The 22,570-nt window shown below is 44.7% G+C and overlaps 1 protein-coding gene across 3 annotated transcripts; it reads left to right on the top strand.

Annotated features, from left to right (window-relative positions):
* Positions 1-3,704: 3,704 nt before the first annotated feature.
* Positions 3,705-15,779, top strand: KCNV1 (potassium voltage-gated channel modifier subfamily V member 1). 3 transcript variants are annotated; one of them, XM_083622132.1, is made up of 4 exons: positions 3,705-3,858; positions 7,746-8,258; positions 9,359-9,885; positions 14,839-15,779. In XM_083622132.1, the coding sequence occupies exons 2-4, from the start codon at positions 7,777-7,779 to the stop codon at positions 15,348-15,350; spliced, it is 1,521 nt and encodes a 506-aa protein (XP_083478258.1). In that variant the 5' UTR covers positions 3,705-3,858; positions 7,746-7,776; the 3' UTR covers positions 15,351-15,779. The 3 variants fall into 3 exon arrangements, with proteins under 3 accessions (XP_083478258.1, XP_083478256.1, XP_083478257.1); XM_083622130.1 differs by having other exon boundaries at positions 3,705-3,862; XM_083622131.1 differs by having other exon boundaries at positions 3,705-3,913.
* Positions 15,780-22,570: the final 6,791 nt, after the last annotated feature.

The following is a 22,570-nucleotide window of genomic DNA, read 5'->3' as shown; positions in this document are numbered from 1 at the left end:
TTGGTTTCTGGCACAGAGCCACTTCCTTTGTTACCTTAATGACCCATACTTGGGCCATTACCTCAGCAGGAAGCTAGCCAGGAATTGAATCCATGCTGGATCCAGGAATGAGAAGGCAGCTCAGGCATATAGTCCATTCCACCCCACCCCCCAAAAAACCCCACAGGCACAGACTCCAGCTGTCTGAAAAAAAGATCAGTCAATGGTGCTTCCTGCTGACTGACTTAAGGTATGAATTTGTTTAGTCCTCTGCTTTGGGGATGAATGAACCATCTGCTTATATCCTCTGTGAATAATCAGAAAGGCAGAGCAGATGTTTCTGGGTCTCCCAGAGAGTTGTAAAGCATTGTAGCAGCTGATGCTCTTTTTATCTCCAGAGATCGGAAGGGAAGCACCTTCTCGCGTCTGATCCCTGGGAACACCAGGGAGCAGAGCTGAAATGGGGACAGAATTTCCAGCGAAGCAACCTAGCTCAAATTTGCATCCAGGCATAAATTTCAAAGACAGTTTATCCAAATTTGAATTGTTCTGTCATATTTGCGCCAGATAAATCCTGCATGTGTCTTTTAAGAAATAAGCCCTGCCAAGTTTAATGGGACTTACTCCTGGCTACATACGTAAATAACTGCAGCCTCAGTTATGAATGATGCTGAATTTTAAAACTTTAGAAAAACAGGGTGTACAGGCAGGGGCAGAGGAAGGGGCGGAGGGGGCGGTTGCCCCGGGTGCCACTGTGGGAAGGGTGACAAGATGGCCCCTGCCTCTCCCCAGCTGTAGAGCGGCTGAGGGTGTGCGCGGTCCATATGGGTGTCCGTACGGGATGCTGCTCAAGTGGCAGCCCGTACAAACTGTGCATGTGTGGCATCCTGTACGGACTGTGCATGTGCGTCATCCCATACGGCTGCCGCACATGCACAGTCTGTACAGGCTGCGCTGCCCCGGATGCCGGAGAGGGTTCCTCCGCCACTGTGCACAGGTCTGTTAGTCATTACCACACCAGAGAGAGCTGCATGGTTTGAGTCTACTTTGACACTAGTCCTAGGGAAGAGAAACTTTTTCAGCCTGAGACACATTCCCTACTAGACAACTTTTGAGTGACCTCTTCCTCCAGAGGCAAAAGCAGGCAAAGAAAGAAAGAAAAATGTTAATTTTACCTTGCGGAATATCTTTGGGAGAACCAAAGGCTAAGGAGTGAACCCTACACAAATCTGGAGTGGAGTCCCTAAGACAGTTGGATGGTGTCTTGTACGCCTCCTTCTGGCAATTCCTGCACCCAAGCTGGTGCCAAATGTATTGCTCTGCTTTCATTGGACCACATCAGGAAGGCTGAGAGGAGGGTCTTGTCTACTGGGCAGCCTAGGAGCTCCATACACACTGTCCGGGCCTGCGCTCCAGGGAGATCACTCCAGTGCTGCTGACACAGCGGTTTGACTGCACCCTCAGAGGCACACTCCATTATCTCCTAAGATAGACAGACAGATGCCAACAACTATACATCTCCGTCTTCCATCCAGACAAGCAAAGAGACACGATCAGAGTTCAGGAGCACATTCCAGTCAGGCCAAAGTACCCAAGCAGGGTGCAAAGCAGGCCTGGTGAGCATAGCTGTCAACCTTCCCATTTTTTGTGGGAAATTCCCTTATTCCAGCGCCGTTTCCCGCTGCTTCCCGCTGCTATCCTGGATTGTTAGATATCCCGTAGACTGTCCCCAGGACAAGTGAGGCTGTTGATCCCTTATTTTCGAGGCTGCTGATCTCTTATTTTCAAATCTGAAAGTTGACAGTTATGCTGGTGAGCAGTGTGGCTGGGAAGGGGTGTGGCTTAAAGAGAGTCCCAGGGACCAAATAAATAAGTCATTCACCTGTGGAGCTTGTAGCCAGGGCTGCTGCAACAAACAGCTGTGCAAGCCTTTGGGAGGCAGAGAGATGAGAGGGCATCAGAGGAGAGAGGGAAGGAAAGAAGGACAGAGGCCAGTGTTGCCCACGGCACCCCTGAGCATCATTCAAGGTACCCACTGGATGAAAACCACTGCTCTAGTCCATGAAAGCTCCATGTTATTTGTTACCTTTTTTAATGCTGCTGTTGTTTTTGCTGCAACAGACTCACAGGGTTGTCCTTCTGAAAAGTAATAGCACATGTTTAATGATAATTCATTGGTCTTAGATGAGAAGCAATCATTGACAAGCAATCAAGATACTATTTCTCTTGTGTTTTGTATTTTAGGGTGCTAGTGGCAAGAAAAAGGGGCAAGAAACAAGAGGAGGAAAGGAACATTAAAGGTCTAATAAAGTAGGGCTGAACTTTCTCTCTGTGCTATAATAATTGAGGGGCCAATCCTATGGCAGATCTGCCAGGATGAGCAGTTTAGGATGCAGCAGAGCTCTAGATCAGTCAGCTGATTCCCCTGGAATTAAGTCTCCAGCCCTGGCTCTGCCCAATCCAAAAAGAGGCAAAGCAGGTACAGGATCCAATGCCCTTCCAGCACAGACAGGTGACCTGGCAACCCACTGGGCAACCCACTGCTTACCTTCCAGTCTTAGGCAGAGCAGCAGCCCCACTGCTGAATGGAATTTCGATCTGATGTAACTTTACACCAGATTAACTTACACCAGTTTGCTTTACACCAGTCTTTTGTGCAGAGGGTTGCTTTCTCATAGACTGTCATCCTTGGGTATTAGACTAGCACAGCAGGAAGCTTTAACTGCTGCCAGATCGCAATCATAAAGTTCATAATGAACTTGGCGAGATTCACTTCCATGAAAACACTCATCATTCATAAGCTCCAAGGCTGCCATCCTGGGCATTCTTCCTTGAGAAGATAAGTTCCACTGGACTCCTCGGGTTGGATTTGGAGATGTAAGAATGTCATTTCAATGTGCCAGCACCAAGCTTGACTAAGGACACTTTCAGACTGCCACTACTTTGAAGGTGGGCTTCAACTGTCCATCAGCAATTTGAGGCTGCACAATTAAAGTGGGATTTGGTGCTATTTTACTGCAAACCCACTCTCCCTCCCCTGCCCCCCCCCCAAAACACACACAAACTTTTGTGATAGAGAAAGTGATGAAAGCAGTGTGTAGGGCAGCAACTGTGAGATCCTATAATCTCCCAACCCAATCAGAATAAAAGCTCAATAAACAGTCAAGTTCCCAGCAAACCTTGTGCAAACAAATCAGGATGAATACCTAATAAATGTTATCTGAAAGCAGCCCAAGTCTGGATCCCTTTGATTTCATTGGTGCCAGCTCTGTGCACGAGGAAGCCCGGCTCCCATTGGTTTCAAGCTCACTGGGTGACCTTGGGCTGTTCACAGTCTCTCACCATAACCCAGCGCACAAGGTTTTTGTGAGGACAAAATGGGGAGGAAATGAACCATGTACACCTCCTTGGAAGAGATGTGGAATCCAAACGCAATAGTCTCTGCTCCGTGCATGACCAAGTCTGGATCCAAGTCAGCACGCAAGCGAAGGAGCTGCCAAACTACCGAGTACTCAGGGAACAAACTTTTCTGCAGGGCGCGCAGCCGGCTGCGGGTTCTTCAGCTCTGGCGAGACCCTTTCCCTTCCTAAGCACGTGGCTCCCGCTCCAGGGTCTTTAAAAGATGTCCCGGGTGGTGAACCCCACCCTTCTATTGCTGTCGCCTCGGAGCTGCGCTCTGATTTGCTCGTGCGCCTGCTCACGCGCCTAACCAAGAAGCGCTGCCCAGAAGTTGGCGAGCTGCAGGCGCCGGCGGCAGAGCGCGCTTGTGCGCAGAGAAGTGCGGAGCTGGCGAGCCTTCCGCCCTTAAAGGCGAGCGCCAGCCGGGGAAGGCGCGGAGAGCTGTAGCCCTGCGATGTGCCCGGAGCAGCACGAGTGGAGGCAGGTAAGGGGGCGTGGCTCTTGAACCTTTGAAGGCGATGCCTGGCTGGAATAGGTGAGCTCCATCAGAGTTGCTTCTGTGTGTCGCGCTTGTTGGGTTTATTTCGCGGGGATTCGGCGGGGTCTTCGAGGGCGCAATCTTATGCATGCTTACTCGGAAGTAAGCGTCGTTGTGTTGAATGAGGCTTACCTGCAGGTTAGTGTGCATGGGATTAAAGGCACATCTAGCTTTACCGTCCTACATACTCTGGGTTTTTGTATGTATATGTATATGTATATGTATATGTATATGTATATGTATATGTATATGTATATGTATATGTATATGTATATGTATATGTGCTTGTTTTCAGCGTTAACACTTGGTTTCGAGATGATGGATCAAATGCCATTTGGTGTTCACATCTTTTGTGTTCTTGCAAAGACAAAGTCTTATTAAAATCAGTGGAACTTGCTTCCAAGTAAACGTGCAGAGGAGTGTGGGGCTGAATCATAGAACTGTAGAGTTGGAAGGGACCACAAAGCCGACTAGTGCAGGAATCTTTTGCCCAATGTGGGGCTCAAACCCGCAACCCTGAGATTAAGAGTCGCATGCTCTACTGACTGAACTATCACAGGGGTGTTGGTGGATTGACCTGGTGTTTGGGTAGAGTGCTGGACTTGGACTAAGGAGATCCATGCTCTGACCTTGTGCCAGCCCCACACTCTCAGGCTAAACCTACCTTACAGGGTTGTTGTTGTAAGGATAAAATGGGGAAAGCAGTGTGATCTGTGTATAGCACCTTGAACTCCTTGGAGGAAAGGTGGGGTATAAATGCATGTAATGATAATTAAATTAAGATATTGTGAATTGCTTTACAGCATTATATAATAATAGTAATTATGATTAAAACTCTAGTATTCTGTGCACAGGCAGGGGAAGGGCTCTAGCTCACTGGTGAAGCATCTGCCTTGCATGCAAAAGTTCCGAGATTCAACCCCTGGCATCTCAAGATAGGGTTCGAAGTGTCCCTTGCCTGAAACCCTGGAGAGCTGCTGCTACTTGGCATAGATAATGCTAGGCTAGATGGACGAAAGGTCGGACTCAGTGTAAGACAGCTTCCTGTGTTCTCGCCAGTTGCTTATTTTTAAGATTCTTGGAGAAACAAAACACAATTGGTAGGCTGGTGATATAAACTGATGAAGGGATATGCTGATTAAAATGCACATTTTATTAGCATATAAATGCACATTTATTTAATGCTGCACTATTATTATTATTATTATTGCTGCTGCATAGTATTTGATGTTGCAGTTTATTATTAAGTAGTTTTTAATTGTTGCACTAATAATCATGAAGTATCTAAAGTTGCACGGGATGCGGGTGGTGCTGTGGTCTAAACCACTGAGCCTTTTGGGCTTGCCGATCAGGAGGTCGGCGGTTTGAATCCCCACGACGGGGTGAGCTCCCGTTGTTCGGTCCCAGCTCCTGCCCACCTAGCAGTTCGAAAGCACGTCAAGTGCAAGTAGATAAATAGGTACTGCTCCAGCGGGAAGGTAAACGGTGTTTCCGTGTGCTGCTCTGGTTTGCCAGAAGCGGCTTAGTCATGCTGGCCACATGACCTGGAAGCTGTCTGCGGACAAACGCTGTCTTCCTCAGCCTATAGAGCAAGATGAGCACCGCAACCCCAGAGTCGTCTGCGACTGGACCTAATGGTCAGGGGTACCTTTACCTTTACCTATCTAAAGTTGCACTAAGCGATGGACATACCGACCAACACCCCCCCCCACACACACACACTCAAAAAAGAGAGAACAGTGTGTAATCTACAGAATGGGTAAAGAATGTGAAGGACTAATTGGCGCATTTGTTTTAATTTTTAAAGTGCCACGGATGTAAATTGCAGCTCCTGTTCCTTGCCAAGGTTAATTGAAAAATCCATGGAAGAAGCAAGTCCCGTTGTTTAATAGGGCTTATTCCTAGATAAGTGTGCAGAGGATTGCAGCCTAGATGTTGAAAAGGAAACTGCCTCATATTAAACAAAATTCCAGTGAGGAAACCTAATGTGTACATTAGCCATTGTTTTGATTGCCGGCCAGTAGAACCAATGATAATGAGCTGTCTTTTTTTTTTTAACTGCAAGGGATTGCTAAGCAGTTTCAAGAGATCTCGTGAGTGGTCATCCCTAAATGTCATGGCATGCAACTTCTCTGCACTTGTGCTTTTAGTGAAGCATTTCCCAGAAGTTGCTTTGGGTTCAGAATAATAACGGGAAGGACAGTCATCATTTTTTGTTATGCAAGCAGCCACCTGGTAAGGTACCTTGTTCTCCTAGGCTCTAGCATGCTGTACAAGCTGAGAACCAGGTAGTGTGGAAGGACCAGAATGGGAAATCTCTGGTCCTCCAAATGTTGCAGAACTCCAGCTTCCATCAGCCCCAGTTAATATGATGAATGGGCAATGGGAGTCGCTGATCTTTATTTGTTTATATACTGCTTATCCACCCAAAAGGCTTCCAAACAGTTTATAACTATAAAATCAAGTATAAAAGCATTACATAATTAAAATACACAGTAACAATTCCATTGGGACTTTAGAACATCCTTAATTAGGGTGTACAATATAAGAGCTAGCACAACTGGTAAAACAGTTAAAACAATAAAATCAGAAGTTCAGTTTAGGGGATTGCATACATAATCAGGTGTGTCTTCAGGAGCCGGCAGAATGCCAATATTGATGGAGCCTCTCGTATTTCAGCGGTGAGGGCATTCCCCAACACTGGTGCTGCCAGTGAAAAAGCCCAATAATCATCAGGCAATCTAACCAGGTTCCATTCACTGATTGTAGTGCCCTTACAGTGGGGAGAAAGATGGTTTTTCAGGTAACCTAGTCCAGATTTATTTAGGACTTTGTATGTAAGTAGCAGAACCTTAAAACTGGCTTGGTTACTCATAGGGAGCCACTGCTATTAGTAGTGGGAAGAGTGCTGGACTTAGCTCCCATGAAACTGGTTTTGTGCCAGTCACTGCATCTCTGCTTAACCTGCCCTGCTGTGTTGGACATTTAGTCATTAAAAAGTTACTTTCATATGGTTCCATACCAACTTTGAGTAACCTGTAACTGGTGCAAAAAAAAAAAAAACAAACCCCTCCACATTCTATACCCAGAGGGATTATATTATGAGGATGGAACAATATTTATATATTTCAAATATTTGGATCTCAAACCTTATGGTTAGTGGTCAGTTGGTTCCATTTACTACAGGAAAGGACATAGAAGATACAAACCTGAGCAACTTGATATCCTACTAGACTTTGTTTACTTATTTCTGCAACCGTAGTGGCTAGCACTAACACACACACCATCACCTTAAAAAAAAAGCTTCTTCTGATCCTGAAATCTGTACTGTGCAGTGAGGAATGGGTTCTTCTGTTGTAGCATTGGATGCAACCCAATTAAAAAAAGCATCAAAGGGTGAGAGAAATTTAAAAAGCACAACATCCAGCTGCAAAGATTTGTTGAAACAAATATGTTTTCCATTGTTTCCAGAAACTACAAATAGTGTGTGTTTGTTGTATCTCAACAAGGATGCAGTTCCACAAAACAGGGGCAGACACAGAGAAGGCCCTGATCTGAGTTACTGGGGAATTAGGTACTCTTTTGTAGAACACAGTGATCTGGTGGGTATGTGAGGGGGTAAGGTGATCTCTCAGGCAGGCTGCATCTGAGCTGCATAGGGCCTTGTATGTTAGCACCAAAATCTTGACCCAGTAGCAGATTGGCAGCCACTGCAGATCTTGCAGACAAAGTGCTACATGAGGAAACTGCAAACAACAATGCATAATTGTTCATTCTGTTGCTTTGCCCCAGCATGGGCTCTTTGACTTGCATGTGTCATTTCCTCTAGGAGAGAGAAGGCTGCCTCTGGCAGCTGAAGAATGAAGTCCCCTCCTTGCTGCCTGTCCCTTTCTTCAGGAGCATCTGGAGAGGAGCTGGGTGAGAGCACGTCCTTTGGATCTGTGGAGTCCAGTGTCTTCTGCAGCGAGGAGGAGCCAGGAACCTTGCTGCGACCGGTGGCCCCATCCTTGGACTGCATCACAGTCAATGTGGGAGGGGCCCGCTTTGTGCTGTCCCAGAAAAAGCTGTGCTGCTACCCGGACACCCGCCTGGGCAAGCTGGCTGTAGTGGTGTCAGCTGCCCGGGACGTTGCCTCCAGCCTCCTGGATCTCTGCGATGATGCCAATTTGGTGGAGAATGAATATTTCTTTGATCGGAGCTCTCAGGCATTTAGTTACATCCATAATTATTACCAGACGGGCCGGCTGCACGTGATGGATCAGCTCTGTGCACTTTCCTTCCTGCAGGAGATCCAGTATTGGGGGCTGGATGAGCTCAGCATTGACTCTTGCTGCAGGGACAGGTGAGTAATTGATGGGGCCATGGGCCCAAATCCAGTAGGGCTGGGGAAGGCTTCAGTAGGGCGTTGTAGATTAATTATGCAGTTGGGGAGAGGTGAGGTAAGCACAAATGAAGGGAATTAAGATGAGGTGGTGGCCTGGGTGCCACTGATGTGGGTTCCTGCCACCTAGGCAAGGCAGCAGCTGGAGAGAAAATTATGGCAGTGGTTGAGTTTGGTATTGAAGTAACCCAGTTGCTTGTGTACTTGGAAAGGGGGTGGAAGTTGGGGTTGTGGGGAGCAACTCCAACAGTTTTTTCTAGAAAAATCACTGGGTATACAGTACTACTACCACTAATAATAATAATAATAATAATAATAATACCTTATCATTTATACCCCAGCCACTCTGGGTGCTCCCAATGGAATATTAAACAGAATAAAACTTCAAACATTAAAATCTTCCCTGACCAGGGCTGCCTTCAGATGTCTTCTAAAAGTCAGATAGTTGTTTATTTCCTTGACATCTGGTGGGAGGGCCTTCCACAGGGCAGGCATCACTACTGAGAAGGCCCTCTGCCTGGTTCCCTGTAACCTCACTTCTTGCAGTGAGGGAACCATCAGAAGGCCCTCGGAGCTGAACAATGGGAGTGGAGACACTCATTCAGGTATACTGGGCTGAGGCTAGCTAATGTAACCTTGAAACAGGTTCCTCCTGGGATTAAATTAATGTGTGATCTAAAGCAAGGACAGCTAGCTTGTGGCAATCTGGATGTTGATGAGCTACAACTCCCATCAGCCCTGCCAATTAGCCATACTGGTTGGAGCTGATGGGAGTTGTAGTCCAAGACACCTGGAGGGCCACTGGTTAGCCACCCCTGTTTTTAAGGCAGACTTGATGTGTAGCACGGAGGAGTTGAGGATGATTTTAGGTTTGTCCCTTTTGCTGATCATCCGGCTTTACAGCTCTGATGTTCACAAGAGCACACTTTGAAGTCAGTGGCCGCTGTCTTTTTGCATTTGTAATTGAAGTTGGTTGTGGTGGTGCACATGCTGCCACAAGTGTTTGCATTCATTTCAGATGAGGTATAGTGTCACATTTTGTGCTTCGCTGCCTTGCACAGGTACTTCAGGAGGAAGGAACTGAGCGAAGCCTTGGATATCAAGAAAGAAGCTGAAGCACTCGATGCCCAGGAAGAGGAAGAGGACTTTTCCGGGAGCCTCTGCCCCAGATTCAGGCAGAAGCTTTGGGAGGTATTGGAAAAACCTGGGTCTTCTGTCGCTGCCAGGACTTTTGGCACCATCTCTATGGCCTTTGTCATCATCTCTATTGCCAACATGGCCCTCATCTCTGTAGAACTGAGCTGGCTGCCACCACACCTCCTTGACATCCTGGAGTATGTGTGTATCGCCTGGTTCACAGGAGAGTTTGCCCTGCGTTTCCTGTGCGCACAGAAGAAATTCTACTTCATACGGAATGTAGCAAACATCATAGACCTGCTGGCCATTTTGCCCTTCTACATCACTCTGGTAGTGGAGAGCTTGCGTGGCAGACACAGCTCCCAGGAGCTGGAAAACATGGGACGTATTGTTCAGGTGTTAAGGCTGCTGAGGGGTCTGCGCATGCTGAAGTTGGGCCGGCATTCAACAGGTAAATCTACATGGTGTAGGATACTCTTGGGGAAATTGATTCTTTTGTGGTTCTGCCTAAGGGGGGGGGGACTTTAAGAAACTCGGATAAGAAGCTGACTTCCATATGAGCAGAGGCGCACAACAGGAGACTGGTCCCATGTTGCAAGCTAAACTTTGTAGCCACCAAACTCCAGACAGACCCTTCCCCAGAATCATTTCCAAGGCAAGCAGGTGACTGTGCATATCCCAGATAGGTTTAACAGTCCATCACTCTTCATGGGGAACTCTGGGAATTTGGAGCTCTGGAAGGGGGAACAGGGGTTTCCTAACAACTCTCAGCACCCTTGACAAACTACAGCTCCCAGAAGTCTTTGGGGAAGCCATAACTGTTTAAAAGTGGTATCCAGTGCTTTTGTGTGTGTGTAGGGTGTGTGTGTGTTGGTATTCACCATGAAGTTGTTGCAATAAGTGCCACACTTTTAACATTTGGGGGAGGGAAATGTGCCGGTACTGCGTACCCTTGAGTACCTCCCAGTTAGAGAGAAAAGCACTGGTAGTATCATAGTGCTTTAAATATATGGTGTGAATGTGGCCAGAGAAAGGGTATAATTCCATTCCTTTCAGTTTATCGACTCACTCTGTCACCGCAATGCCTAATTTCAACAGTGCTTCCTCTGTCATCTGATGGACACAGTCCCTTGTCTGAAAGCTGCCTTAAACCAAGTGATGCTATCTCCTGATCTCCCTCAGTATAGTCTACTTTGCCCAGCAGTGCCTCTCCAGGATCAAAAGCAGAGGTCTTTCCTGCCATTTGATCCTTCTAACAAGAGATGCTGGACATTGAACCAAGGATCTTTTGCATGCAAAACAGAAGCTCTACCTCGGAGCTGTGGTACCCTTCCTAGGACCGTCCATCATAAGAGTTGGAAGAGACCATGATGACCATCTAGTCCAACCCGCTGCAATGCTGGAATTTTTGACCCAACATGGGGCTTGACCCATAGCTCTCAGATTAAGAGCCTCCTGCTCTAGTGCCTTCTTAGCAAGCCACACTTTCCACAGGAAACCGAATCTTTTCTGTATCCCACAATTGTGGGAGGATTAAGCCGAGGGGACCAGTTCACCTCAGGATGACATCTCCCTCTAGAAAACTATCTGCCCTGAGGTCCTACAGTTCTGAGAAGCTGAATAGGCAAATGATTTTTAGGTTACCAGGGTGGGAAGTCTGTGACCCTTCTAGCTGTCGATGGACTCCCATCAGCCTCTGCCAGGGATGATGGGAGTTGTAACCCAGCAACATTTGAAGCGCAACTGGTTCCTCACCCCTGGTCTGAGGCCTAGTTCTTACAAGGAACAAACCTGTTTCTGAACTGTGCCAATAGTTGTAGGGGGCGGCAGGAATTACATGACTGAATTCTCCTTCGTACAACAACAACAGAAGAAAAATCCCTACATGCAGGAAAACTAACATGTTAGGAAGAAGACTGGCCTAAAACTTTCACTGCATCTAGTTTTCTCTGTTCAGGGAATTTGACTTGTTTGGGCGGTGGGGTGGAAGAGTATCCAATCATGTTAGCATCCTGAAGTGGTACAGTCCAGAAATAACGTTATTACCCCAACACAGGTTAATTGGACCGTCATGCTAGAAACTCCCTCTAATCACTTCTCCTAACCTTTTCATCACTCCCCTATTAGTGCTATATAAGCTAATTTGGTTGCCTGCCCGTTTCATTGTCAACCGTGAGTAAACTGGCAAGGGTCAGAGATGCCCTGCTAGCAGCATTGCATTACTATTCAAAATAAAACTGGATTCATATCTGCAAACATTTGCCTAGAAGGTGTTGCCTATATGAACACAGCTATTCTGAATTTATAATACTCTACTCACTTCTTTTATTCTTGAACAGATCAGATTGGAAAGTCATAGCAGCAAGGCTGTGTTTGCAGCTGATGGGCTCAAATGTTGCCTCAGGTGAATCTGTTGTTGCAACATGTTCCCCACTTCCTCAAATGGAGAGAAATCCCAGATCGGTTTCCTTTAGTTGGCAGAGCACTGAAGGCTTCATTTTGTAATATATACATGGCAGAAGATAGGGCAACCCCCCCCCCAAACTGTGCCCCCATTTTCATCTGATTTGGGCTTCCAAAAAAACCTTTCACTTACTTTACCTGTTTTATTTGCTGAATGTATATAGCTGCTTCATAAGTTCCAGGAGTCTCAGAAAACAATGCAAAACTGTTAAAGATACTGAAACACTCAATCACATATTTATTTCTCTCACACATTTCCAGCATTGCAGCCAACCTCTGGGTATCTAATTCAGAAAAGATGCCAGCTTCCAGGAGACAACCTCCTAACAATATGTTCCCATTGACGAGCTGTAAATAAACTGAGCATCATTGAACTCTTAACAAAGCAATGGCCTTCCAGCATCTGTAATTTCTTTTATTTTCAGAATCATTCCAGTTTGTAACATATTGCAGGAAGAAAGAGAGAGGAAAGAAACTTTTATGTCCATATAACATATGTGATCTATGTTAGTCACGGGTGCCATGAAAGATAAGAGAGTCATCGTTCCTTGCTGGTCCCTTGGAATCAGTTTTTACTCATCATAGGAGGTGAGGTGAGAATTTATTTAGAGAGACAATGAGGAATAATGAGATTGAGTAAGGGCAGAAGAAACTTGCTGGTATCCAAGCCGGGGCAAAATGGCAATGAACTCTTATGGTGAGGACTTCTACCCACAATGCATCCTGGTGTTAAAGAGTTCCATGTATTGTGTTAGAACATGATACCACTCCTGCAGGCAGGTTATACTTGCTACTCCACCAGACTAGCATAAGTTACAGAAAGTGGTAACTTGACACATCTTGACACTACAGCATATTGTTTTTATGTCATATCTCCCATACATAGACTGATGGATCACCAGCTCTTTAATTGTTCCATCTTTGAAGAAACTTGGAGAAGGCTTGAGATGGAAAACAGTCAATTTTTATTTTAAACAACTGAGATGTGCCATTAAAATGGCATTCACAAGAGACATAAATTAGGTGCTATGCATTGCAAGCCTGTTTGTGCTTGGAAGGAACCCCATCAAGTTCAATGGGACTAACTCCCAGATGTCTGTATAGGACTTCAGCCTAAAAATATGAGGGTTGAGGCTGTTTTTACACATGCATGTACATAAATTGCAGCTGTGTGGAGTACCTCAATCGAACAGAATCTTGCTTTGATGTGAGGCTAGTTGATATGAAAGGGTTTTTTGGGGAGGAGGGGCCAGGGCTGGTGATAATAAAGCTATAGTCCTGAGCTCATACAGTTGGCAGTTATCCTCCTCTAAAATTCATTATTTCATATACATTTAGTATCGAGGTACAGTAGATGAATGTCAGCTCTTGCATGCAGGAAATGATTCTCAAGTACAAAATTTGGAGAGATGGCTGGGTAAGCAGTATCACTTACTTAAGGACTTCAGCAGAACTCAGATGGATCCTGAGTCAACAAACTAAATATGAGCCAACAGCGTGATGCTGCTTTAAAAGGGCAAATGCTAATATGGGTTACACAGAAGTACTGCATCCAAGGCATGGGAAGAAATTGTTCTACTCTACTGAGTGCTGGTTGATTCCCAGCTACATAAGAATACTGAATATGTTTTGTTTTGGTTTTAACCATTAAAGGAGAATAGCAGGGCTGACTTTGTTGGAAGAATTGTTCCATTCATTCAGACCCCATGTCCAACCCCTCCAAAAGCATTTTCCTTCCTCTTTTGCGATATTGGGCCTCCTCCCCTAATAAATAATGGGTGAGATGAGAGCACTTTTTCAACCCAAGGGCTACATCCACTGCTGAGGACCACATGCCAGTGGTGGGTGGGACCAGAGGCAAATGTGGGTGGATAAATAAATGCAGATGTTACCTTTGTACAGTAGGCTAGTTTCTGCATGCACACCTCTTTATCCTCCATCCAGGCAAGCAAGTGGCTTGATCAGAAGTCAAGGATACATTCTAGCCACGAAAAAGGTATGCAAAGCAGGGACACTGAGGGTATAGCCAGGAAAGGAGGCTTGGGCCCTAGGGAGAGTTTTGAGGGCCCAATAGAAAAACCTAGAGAGCTTCATTTGGCCTCTGAGCCTCCTCAAACCTAGGGAAATATTTGTACCATTTGTTCATCCTGTCCAAGTGGGCTTTAGTTCAACCTCTACTGCTCAGAAGGTAGGAACTCACATGACCACAGCTTTGCTCAAGGCCTCTCTATCCCACTCCACTACTGGTCCTGTTTAGCTTGTCCCACTGTTGCCCTTGCAGAGCTCAGCAGGGAGGAGGATGGGGACAAAACTAGAATTATGGGGCTCAGCTGTCATTGATGCAAGTCCCACCTACTGTTGGCATCCCAGCCATCCACCCTACAAGTCCCAGGGGCATCAGGGAATCCTATCCTTCCCACGGTGGCAGCCAAGAACCAGATAAACAAAAAATGTTTCTTACCAAGTAATTTATTCACTATGCACAGAGAGAGCTGAAGGAATGCATTCTAACTAGGATAATGCCATTGCTCCAAGTAAAGTCTACCCCCTCCGTCTCTTCTATTGTATGTCACACCTAATGTGAGCTTTCTGCCTCTGAGCTTTCTGTTCTACTACCTTCAGTGCATGCCTGGTCCTGGGAGAGGGAAGGTCAGGAATGCTTTCCAAAGACACTGAGTCTGTCAGCGGTCTCTCCCCTGGTGCTGCTTCTTCCTGCTGTTCCTCTCCCAATATTTCCCAGCTTCTCCCCTCTGCAGTCTCTGAACTATGCCCTTCTGCAAACCACTGTTCTAAATCTGTACAGTCCTCCTGTTCTTGGGAAGGTTCAGGAGAACGGGGGGTGGTCTCCACCATTCCTCCTCAGTCCAGCCCCTGAGAAGGGGGCACCAGCCACCACTGATGGAGGCTGTGACCTGAACTGAAATCCTCTATTGTGTTGCAGGTTTGCGGTCCCTGGGCATGACCATTGCCCAGTGCTACGAAGAGGTTGGCATGCTCCTGTTGTTCCTCTCTGTGGGCATCTCCATCTTCTCCACCATGGAGTTCTTTGTCGAGCAAGGTGTCCACGGCACAACCTTCACAAGTGTGCCCTGTGCTTGGTGGTGGGCTACGACATCCATGACGACAGTTGGCTATGGAGACATTAGGCCGGACACAACCATCGGCAAGATAGTGGCATTCGTGTGTATATTGTCGGGAATTCTCGTTCTGGCTTTGCCGATAGCCATCATCAATGACCGCTTTTCTGCCTGTTACTTCACGCTGAAGATAAAGGAAGCTGCTCTTCGACAGCGTGAAGCCTTAAAGAAGCTCACAAAGAACATGTCCAGCGATTGCACCGCCAATGTTAATTTGCGCGACGTGTATGCTCGAAGTGTCATGGATGTGCTGAGGCTAAAAGGCCGGGACAGAACAAGCACTAGGAGCAGTGGTGGTGATGAGTTTTGGTTTTGATTTCTTTAAAAAAACAAAACAGCATAAGGCAGGGGTAGCCAATGTCGTACTGTCCAGATATTGTTAGACTACAACACCCATCATTTTATTACCATTGGCAATGTTTGCTGGGACTGATGGGAGTTGTAATCCAACAACTTCTAGAGAACACTACACTGTTTAAAAAGTGTGTCTAATGTTTCGTCAGCCTTGATAATAAATGCTGTGTTGAATACGAGGCTAACAATTGTTTAATGTTCTCCCCTATTAAATTTCCCTTTCCAGGTTTCTGAGCATATGACAACAATTACCCTAACCCAAAGGCTTATTAAAAGCAAAAACACTCAGGTTATACTGACTCTTACCATTTAGACCATTCATTAGAATAAAATGGCGGATTTATCTACATAAAACAATGTTTCGGTTATTTGGTAATAGTTCTTATGCTTGCTTTAAAAAAAAATAAAGTGTTAGCAAAATGAAAGTTGTTGTACTGTTTTGTTTTATATTTTAAAGAGTTTTTTTTTTAAAAAAAGCAAGAGATGAGGAGCCTTTACAGTTGTGTCCACAGTAGCCAATCTGAGACATGATTTACTCCATCGCAGAGATGGGGGACTCAGCTTCTCTCAATCTCATTTACCCTTTTGAGGAAAGTCATAAGGTAAAGGTAAAGGGACCCCTGACCATTAGGTCCAGTCTTGGCCAACTCTGGGGTTGCAGCGCTCATCTCGCTTTACTGGCCAAGGGAGCCAGTGTTTGTCCGCAGACAGTTTTTCCGGATCATGTGACCAGCATGACTAAGCTGCTTCTGGTGAACCAGAGCAGCGTACGGAAACACCGTTTACCTTCCCACCGGAGCGGTACCTATTTATCTACTTGCACTTTGACGTGCTTTCAAACTGCTAGGTTGGCAGGAGCAGGGACCAAGCAACGGGAGCTCACCCCATCGCGGGGATTCGAACCGCCAACCTTCTGATCAGCAAGTCCTACTTATAGCATAAATCAGATGTGAGGAATCTGAGATGCTCCAGATGTTATTGAACTCCAACCAGTAGTGCCTGGGAACTGGTGGGCAAAAGGCAGGGATCTCTCCGACAGGCACAGCCAACTAATTCTAAATTTTGGTGCCTCCCAGCATGGCCAATAGTCAGAGATGATGGAAGTTAAACATTCCAACAACATCCAGAGGACTACTGGTCTCCCATTCTTGCTCTGACATTTGCCATAGTGACTTTCACAATGCATATCTCAAACCCTGCTCCCCCCCACACACACCCCGCACAAATACTTACATTCTAATCCTGTGCACAGCTACTGTGGAGTAAGTTCCATGTTGTCATTTACTCACAAGATGTATGCATAGAATTGCAGCTTTAAACAATCATAGAGTTGGAAGAGACCCTGAGGATCATTGAGCCCAACTCCCTGCAATGGAGGAATATGCAGTGGTCCCATACAGGGAATGAACCTGAAACCTTGGCATTAGCAGTACCACACAATCAAAATGGGGTGTAGGAGATTGGGATGTAGGAGACATCCACACCATACATTTAAAGCATGTGGCTCCCCACCCCAAGTCCCCTGAGGACTGCAATTTGTGCTTTTCTGAGGGGTAATTCCCAGCACCCTTAAACTACAGCACCCAAGATTCTTGGGTGTCGGGGAGAGAGTCATGTGCTTTAAATGTATGGTACAGATGTGACCTCAGAGCAGGTAGGGCTCTGAAATGATCGTTGTGGTTTAATAGATCTGAGCTTCTGTTTTGCATATGACTATAGATGTATTTCCTGTGCTGGCTTGCACTGATGTCGAACTCTATATGCCCTTAATAATTGATACAGGGCTGTTTTCCAGCTCTGAGTTACTCTCTAACATCATTGTGACAAGAGGGTGCCTCTTTTTCTTTGTGGCTCACATGTCATCGACCCTCTTCTTATCAAGTCCCCTGCCAGACAGCTGATGAATGCTTTCAGAAACAGTAGCAATTTATATGTTAACGTTGATGCCCACTGGCACACTGTCAATGGTATCATCTGCTGGCATTTCCATTCCGAGGCCTGCGGCAGCGCGTGTTGTTGCTTGGTTTCCACTCTGTGCATAGGGACGTTGTCAGCACAACTGAGTCCATAAATTAACTGTGCCTTCTGGATCTCCTTACTGCCAGGATGCAAATAGGATCTTGTGACACACCTGTGCTAAGACACTGAAAAAACAACAACTGCTCTTCGCTTGCATTTGCAGGCAAATAGCATGACCTGAGCCATGCGGCCTTGTTCACAAAGAACTACCTATCTAAGAACTATCTAAGGTATCTAACTGTTGGAGATGTAACAGGGGTAATGCTTCACTAAAACATATGTCCTTTCATTGTCCTAAATTGAAAGCTTTTGGGCAGAATGTAACTGAAACTATTAACAGAACTGTACGGAACAACCTTACATTTACAGAGCAAAATACCCTCTTGAATTATATACCCAGCACATGGAACCTTACAAAAGGACAATGAGAGTGGACTCTCCTTGCCCTTACTATAGCAAAAAGACTGATACTGATGAATTGGAAAAATAAAAATGTGGCTCCCTTCTACGATTGGATTGAAGACTTATACAAACTCACAACATACGAACAACGCAGACTTGCCATGGACTTATCATGGACTTGCCATGGACAAATTCAATGATATTTGGAATCCATTCTTACAAATTCTGTAATAGGTTAAAATCTGGTGAAGTACAATAAGAAGTTTGTAAAATATACAGTTTGGGGTTTTTTCCCCTCCACCCTTTATTTTCCCTTCTGCACGGGTCCTATTTCTCTTCTTCTTCTTTTCTCTTTTATTTACATCTCACCATGTTTAGTACACATATAATTATGTACTTTTTGAATTTTCAATAAAGATGTTGAAAGAAAGACTTCTGGGAGCTAGAGTTTTGTTAAGGGTCCTGAGATCCCCTATTCCATGCCCAGAGCCACAATTCCAGGGTGGATTGATAATCAGTCCCTCTTTCCATGGACTCTGGGAATTGTAGCTGTCTGAGGGGAATGGGGGCTTCCTAACAGCGCTCACCACCCTTAACAAATAATAGTTCCCTGGGTTCTTTGGGGGAGCCATTAACTGTTTAAAATGCTTTAAATCTATGAAGGTGGCTTAAGTTAAACAAGTGAGATCTGCAGCAACCAGCCACTCCAGGTGTCCCTATTTTCCAGGGACAGTCCCAGAGTTGCCATTTCTGCTTCTGGGATACTGTAAGCCTTGATTCGGGAAGATCAATGTGCTTTAAATGTATGCTGTGTACCCAGCCAGAAAGAGAGAGCGCTATCAATTGGCTGTAGCCAAAGCATTTTGGAGTGTGGGCTCTTTCTCTGATGCTTTGCTGCCTTTTAGGAGCACTCTTTGCTTCCACTTACGCTCTGCCCTATTATCTGTAAACAAATCAATTACTGCAATATGTCATATGTCTCCACTGCTCTCATTGAAAGAGAAATAAATCTGGCAAGGCAGCTCTTTAACACAGCACTAGAATGCATGCTTTATGTGCAAAAGGTCACCAGAACCTGCAGTCAAAAGGACCAGGAGTAAGTGATATGAAAGACCGTTCTCTACCTCCAACCCTGCAGAGCTCATGCCAGTAGGAGCAAGCAGTACTGTTCTAGACGGACAAATATTCTGACCTGGTATAAAATAGGTCCTACAATCCTGGAACTTGGGGAAGAGGGTATATGTTCTACTTTTTTAAAAAATGCATAGGGTGTTATATTCTGTGCACAAACAAAAGGCCAGCATCTATACCACCTGATGCCCTCCAGATGCTTTAAGATACAATTCCCATAAACCCTGACCATGGGCCATGTTTGTTTGAGAAAATTCTAATCCAAAGCAACTGGAGGGTGGTAGGTTAGGGAATGCTGAGCTCGACTGATCTAGCTCAATTCATGCAGGAAAGCAAAATTTTGCAACATGAATACACTGGGGAAAGCAAGCAAGTTCCATCAAGTTGCTTGTTTGCATCGTTTGCATCTAGTTCAGCAGCAGCGTAGGCAAATTCACAACTTGCACACTCAACCTCTTGCAGGTGAGAGGGATGAACTATGCAGATTCCCATAATCCTGACTCTGGCCCTGGCTTCTTCTGTTATATTCCAGATTCTGTGGTGGTGAATGACATTGTGTCCCAACATAGCTTAAAGCCCGATAATGGATTAGGATCTAGATTTCCCATTCCCAGACTCTCATCCTACATCAGGAATCACATCTAAGGAATTCCTGATGGATGGCCAACCAACCTCTGTTTAAAAACCTGTCATGAAGGAGAGTCCACTACCTTCTGAACAGTTCCACTGTCAAACAGCTCTTACAGCCAGAAAGTTCTTCCTGGTGTTTAGTCAGAATCTCGTTTCTTGTAATTTGAACCCACCGGTTCTGATCCTACCTCCTGGCATAACACAAAATGGCTGCTGTTGGTTGCTCAAACTCAGACCCTCCAAGGGACCCTATTTTCCAAGGACATCCCTGATTTAGAGAAGCTGTCCCAGTTTCTGATTTGATCCTGGAATATCTCACTTGTCCTTCGGATGTTCCTATTTTCACTGGAGAAATGTTGGAGGGTATGGAGTTATCCAATCCCCAAGCTGTCTGAAGGCAATCCTGTATAGGGAAGCTTTTTAATGTTTTCATATATGTTGGAAGCTGCCCAGAGTGGCTGGGGCAACCCAGTAAGATGTGTGGGGTACAAATAGTAAAATTATCACTGTGGAATGGGACATCCCTATTTTCATTGGAGAAATGTTGGAGGGTATGCAAACTTTGTGAAAATATAGAAGGAAAACAGGTAAACTATCAACTGAGACCCCTCCATATTGCATTCATCAACTATTGCTACAGCCAAATAAAAGCAGAGAAAATGACGTCAACAAATGCAACTCTGTGAGCAAGCCATTTAAAAAGCTGCCTGGAATCTCATTATATTGTCTTAAAGTTGTTGCCCAAAGCTGTGGCAATATTGTTGCCACAGCAACCTCAACTTGTTATAACCATATTGTTATCCATGAGAAACACATGAGTACTGTATGTGAATCTTTCTCTAGCAATTAGAATTAAAGCCATGGTGGAATATATTTATTTGCTGCTTAAAAAAATAAAAATAAGACCAGTACCCTGTTCTCAAAGTGGCCAATCAGATTCATTGGCTGTGGTTTGAGGAAAGTTCCAAAGATAGAGAAGATTCAGATAGAGAGACCTAGGACCACATTTGTCTCCCAGTTCTAAGGCTATCCACCCCTGAACTAGATGGATAAATAGACTAACCTGGTGTAAGACAGTTTCCTGTCTACCATAATGTTGCTGTTCATACTATGAAAACAAAAAAGGATTTACATTCTATGTTTGTTTGCTCCATCCATCCATAATGAAGGCAAGTTTCTTGAAGCTAAAACTTGAAGATGAGTTTCAAAACTGCCATGCTTTTGAATAAATTCACATTTTATTCTTAAAGGAAAATGCTACAGCTTTTTTAAAAAAGTACTTCAAAAAGCAGTGTCCAGATGAGTGAATTATGTAGGTTATTAATAGCAATCACTAAGCACTGTTGCTGCTCCGAAAACAGTGCTTGTCAAACTAAAAAGCTGTCTGAGCTTCATCTAATACTGCTGTAGGGACACTGAGAAATAAGTGTCTGTATATGGCAGGGACATCCAGCTTCCAAGAGACTGCAATCTACTCACAGAATAAAAAACTGGCAGTGATCTATCAATTTTTTTTTAGGAGGAAAGTAGAAGTTGTTGATTTGGGGGGGGGTCAGGTCAAAATTGTTGAGCTTTTTAGTGAGGGAATTTGATCTTTTTGGGGGGTATATAGCATGTAATAAAATTACAGGGTTTACAATTGTAGAATAATGAGTTAATTAAAGGATGTGACCATGGACAGTTCAGGATGCAAGCATCTTTTTCTGCTGTGATGGCCAACAACTTTAAAAGAGAATTCAACAAATTCATGAAGGATAGGACACTTGCTATGATCTTATGAGTGTCAATACCAGGATTTAAGTGCCCGGATCTCTACAGCTTCCTTTAATGGATATAGCAAAAGGCCACAATGAATTTGCTTAAGAAAGACATTTAATTTTCCATTCCCTGGTGACTAAGTAACAAATAATTAATATCTAGGTCATTTAAAAAGAAAAAGAAAAAGAAAAACCCACTAAACAGGAAACATGGGGAATTTTGAATCCACCCCCAACCTTTAGTGCAATTAATGGAAACTGCATCTAAGCAAGCCTTCATAAAAGTAGTTAAAAGCAAGCATAGTTTCTAAAATGGTTTCCAATTACTTTGGAATATAATTGACATAAGAAGAGCGCTCCAAAGCAAAGCGAAAACATTATATAAAACCTGCCAGATGGGAATGGTATGGTACCATAACAGAAATTGCAAATGAAATCATTTAACAAAAAAACAAGAATCCCTAAGGTAGATGCAACGATGGAGTCAGATACATTTTTTAAGGTGTTCCACAAAAACAAGCTGTCATATGCATTTCAATTGCTTCTATAAAAAGAGAAGAATTAATTGCAATGATATGCATGGATTTTGACCTATGTTCTGGCAAGGTTTTTCTCTAGTTCAGTTCAGGTATTGGTAGGCGGCTCATCTGACCAGGTGGTGATGCTGCTGTTTGGTGGTTGCTTTTTAAAAATACCAGTAGATTTACAGTAAATTCAGATATAAAATTGTCATTTACACTTACAGGACCCCACATTGTCTGGTTCTGGTGCTGTCTCCAACTGCATTGGGGCAGGCTGCACAACTCCTAAACAAGAAGGTCCTGATAGATCCAATGTTGCCATATGATGCACAAGGCACATTGATGGCACTTATTAATATAAGTACAATTATTTTCCATTTTTATCACACATTTGTTCCCAAAGGAGCCCTGGACAGCCATACAGCATCATAAATGGAACAATATGATTACAAAAGCATTACAAAATGTACAGCTACAACAAAGAAAGAAAGAACCCCTTCAGAATACATACCAAGGGTGTAAGATTTGCCTTGGACCTGAATCTGTTCATTTCCCCAGTCCAACCTTTTAATCTGTTTCAGAGTAACTCTGGGCCCTTTCTACTTTCATCTGTGTTCCGGAGTCCGAGCTACTCTGTATAAAGTGAACTCTGGGTTCCCCTAGTCACTATAATGGGGAATCTAAAAATAGTTCCCCTTTTGGCCAAAGTGGATAAAATTTTA

Source organism: Podarcis filfolensis (genome assembly GCF_964270895.1).
Source record: "Podarcis filfolensis genome assembly, chromosome: 7".
Taxonomy (NCBI): domain Eukaryota; kingdom Metazoa; phylum Chordata; class Lepidosauria; order Squamata; family Lacertidae; genus Podarcis; species Podarcis filfolensis.
The sequence above is the reverse complement of the archived record's forward strand: the minus strand, read 5'-3'. Positions and strand labels throughout refer to the sequence as shown.

Bases quoted from the DNA above. Each gene is read 5' to 3' on its own strand.
- KCNV1 (XM_083622132.1), top strand. From the start codon at position 7,777: ATGAAGTCCCCTCCTTGCTGCCTGTCCCTTTCTTCAGGAGCATCTGGA. The intron at 8,259-9,358 runs GTGAGTAATTGA...TGCCTTGCACAG, and splicing joins GACTCTTGCTGCAGGGACAG to GTACTTCAGGAGGAAGGAAC. The intron at 9,886-14,838 runs GTAAATCTACAT...ATTGTGTTGCAG, and splicing joins GTTGGGCCGGCATTCAACAG to GTTTGCGGTCCCTGGGCATG.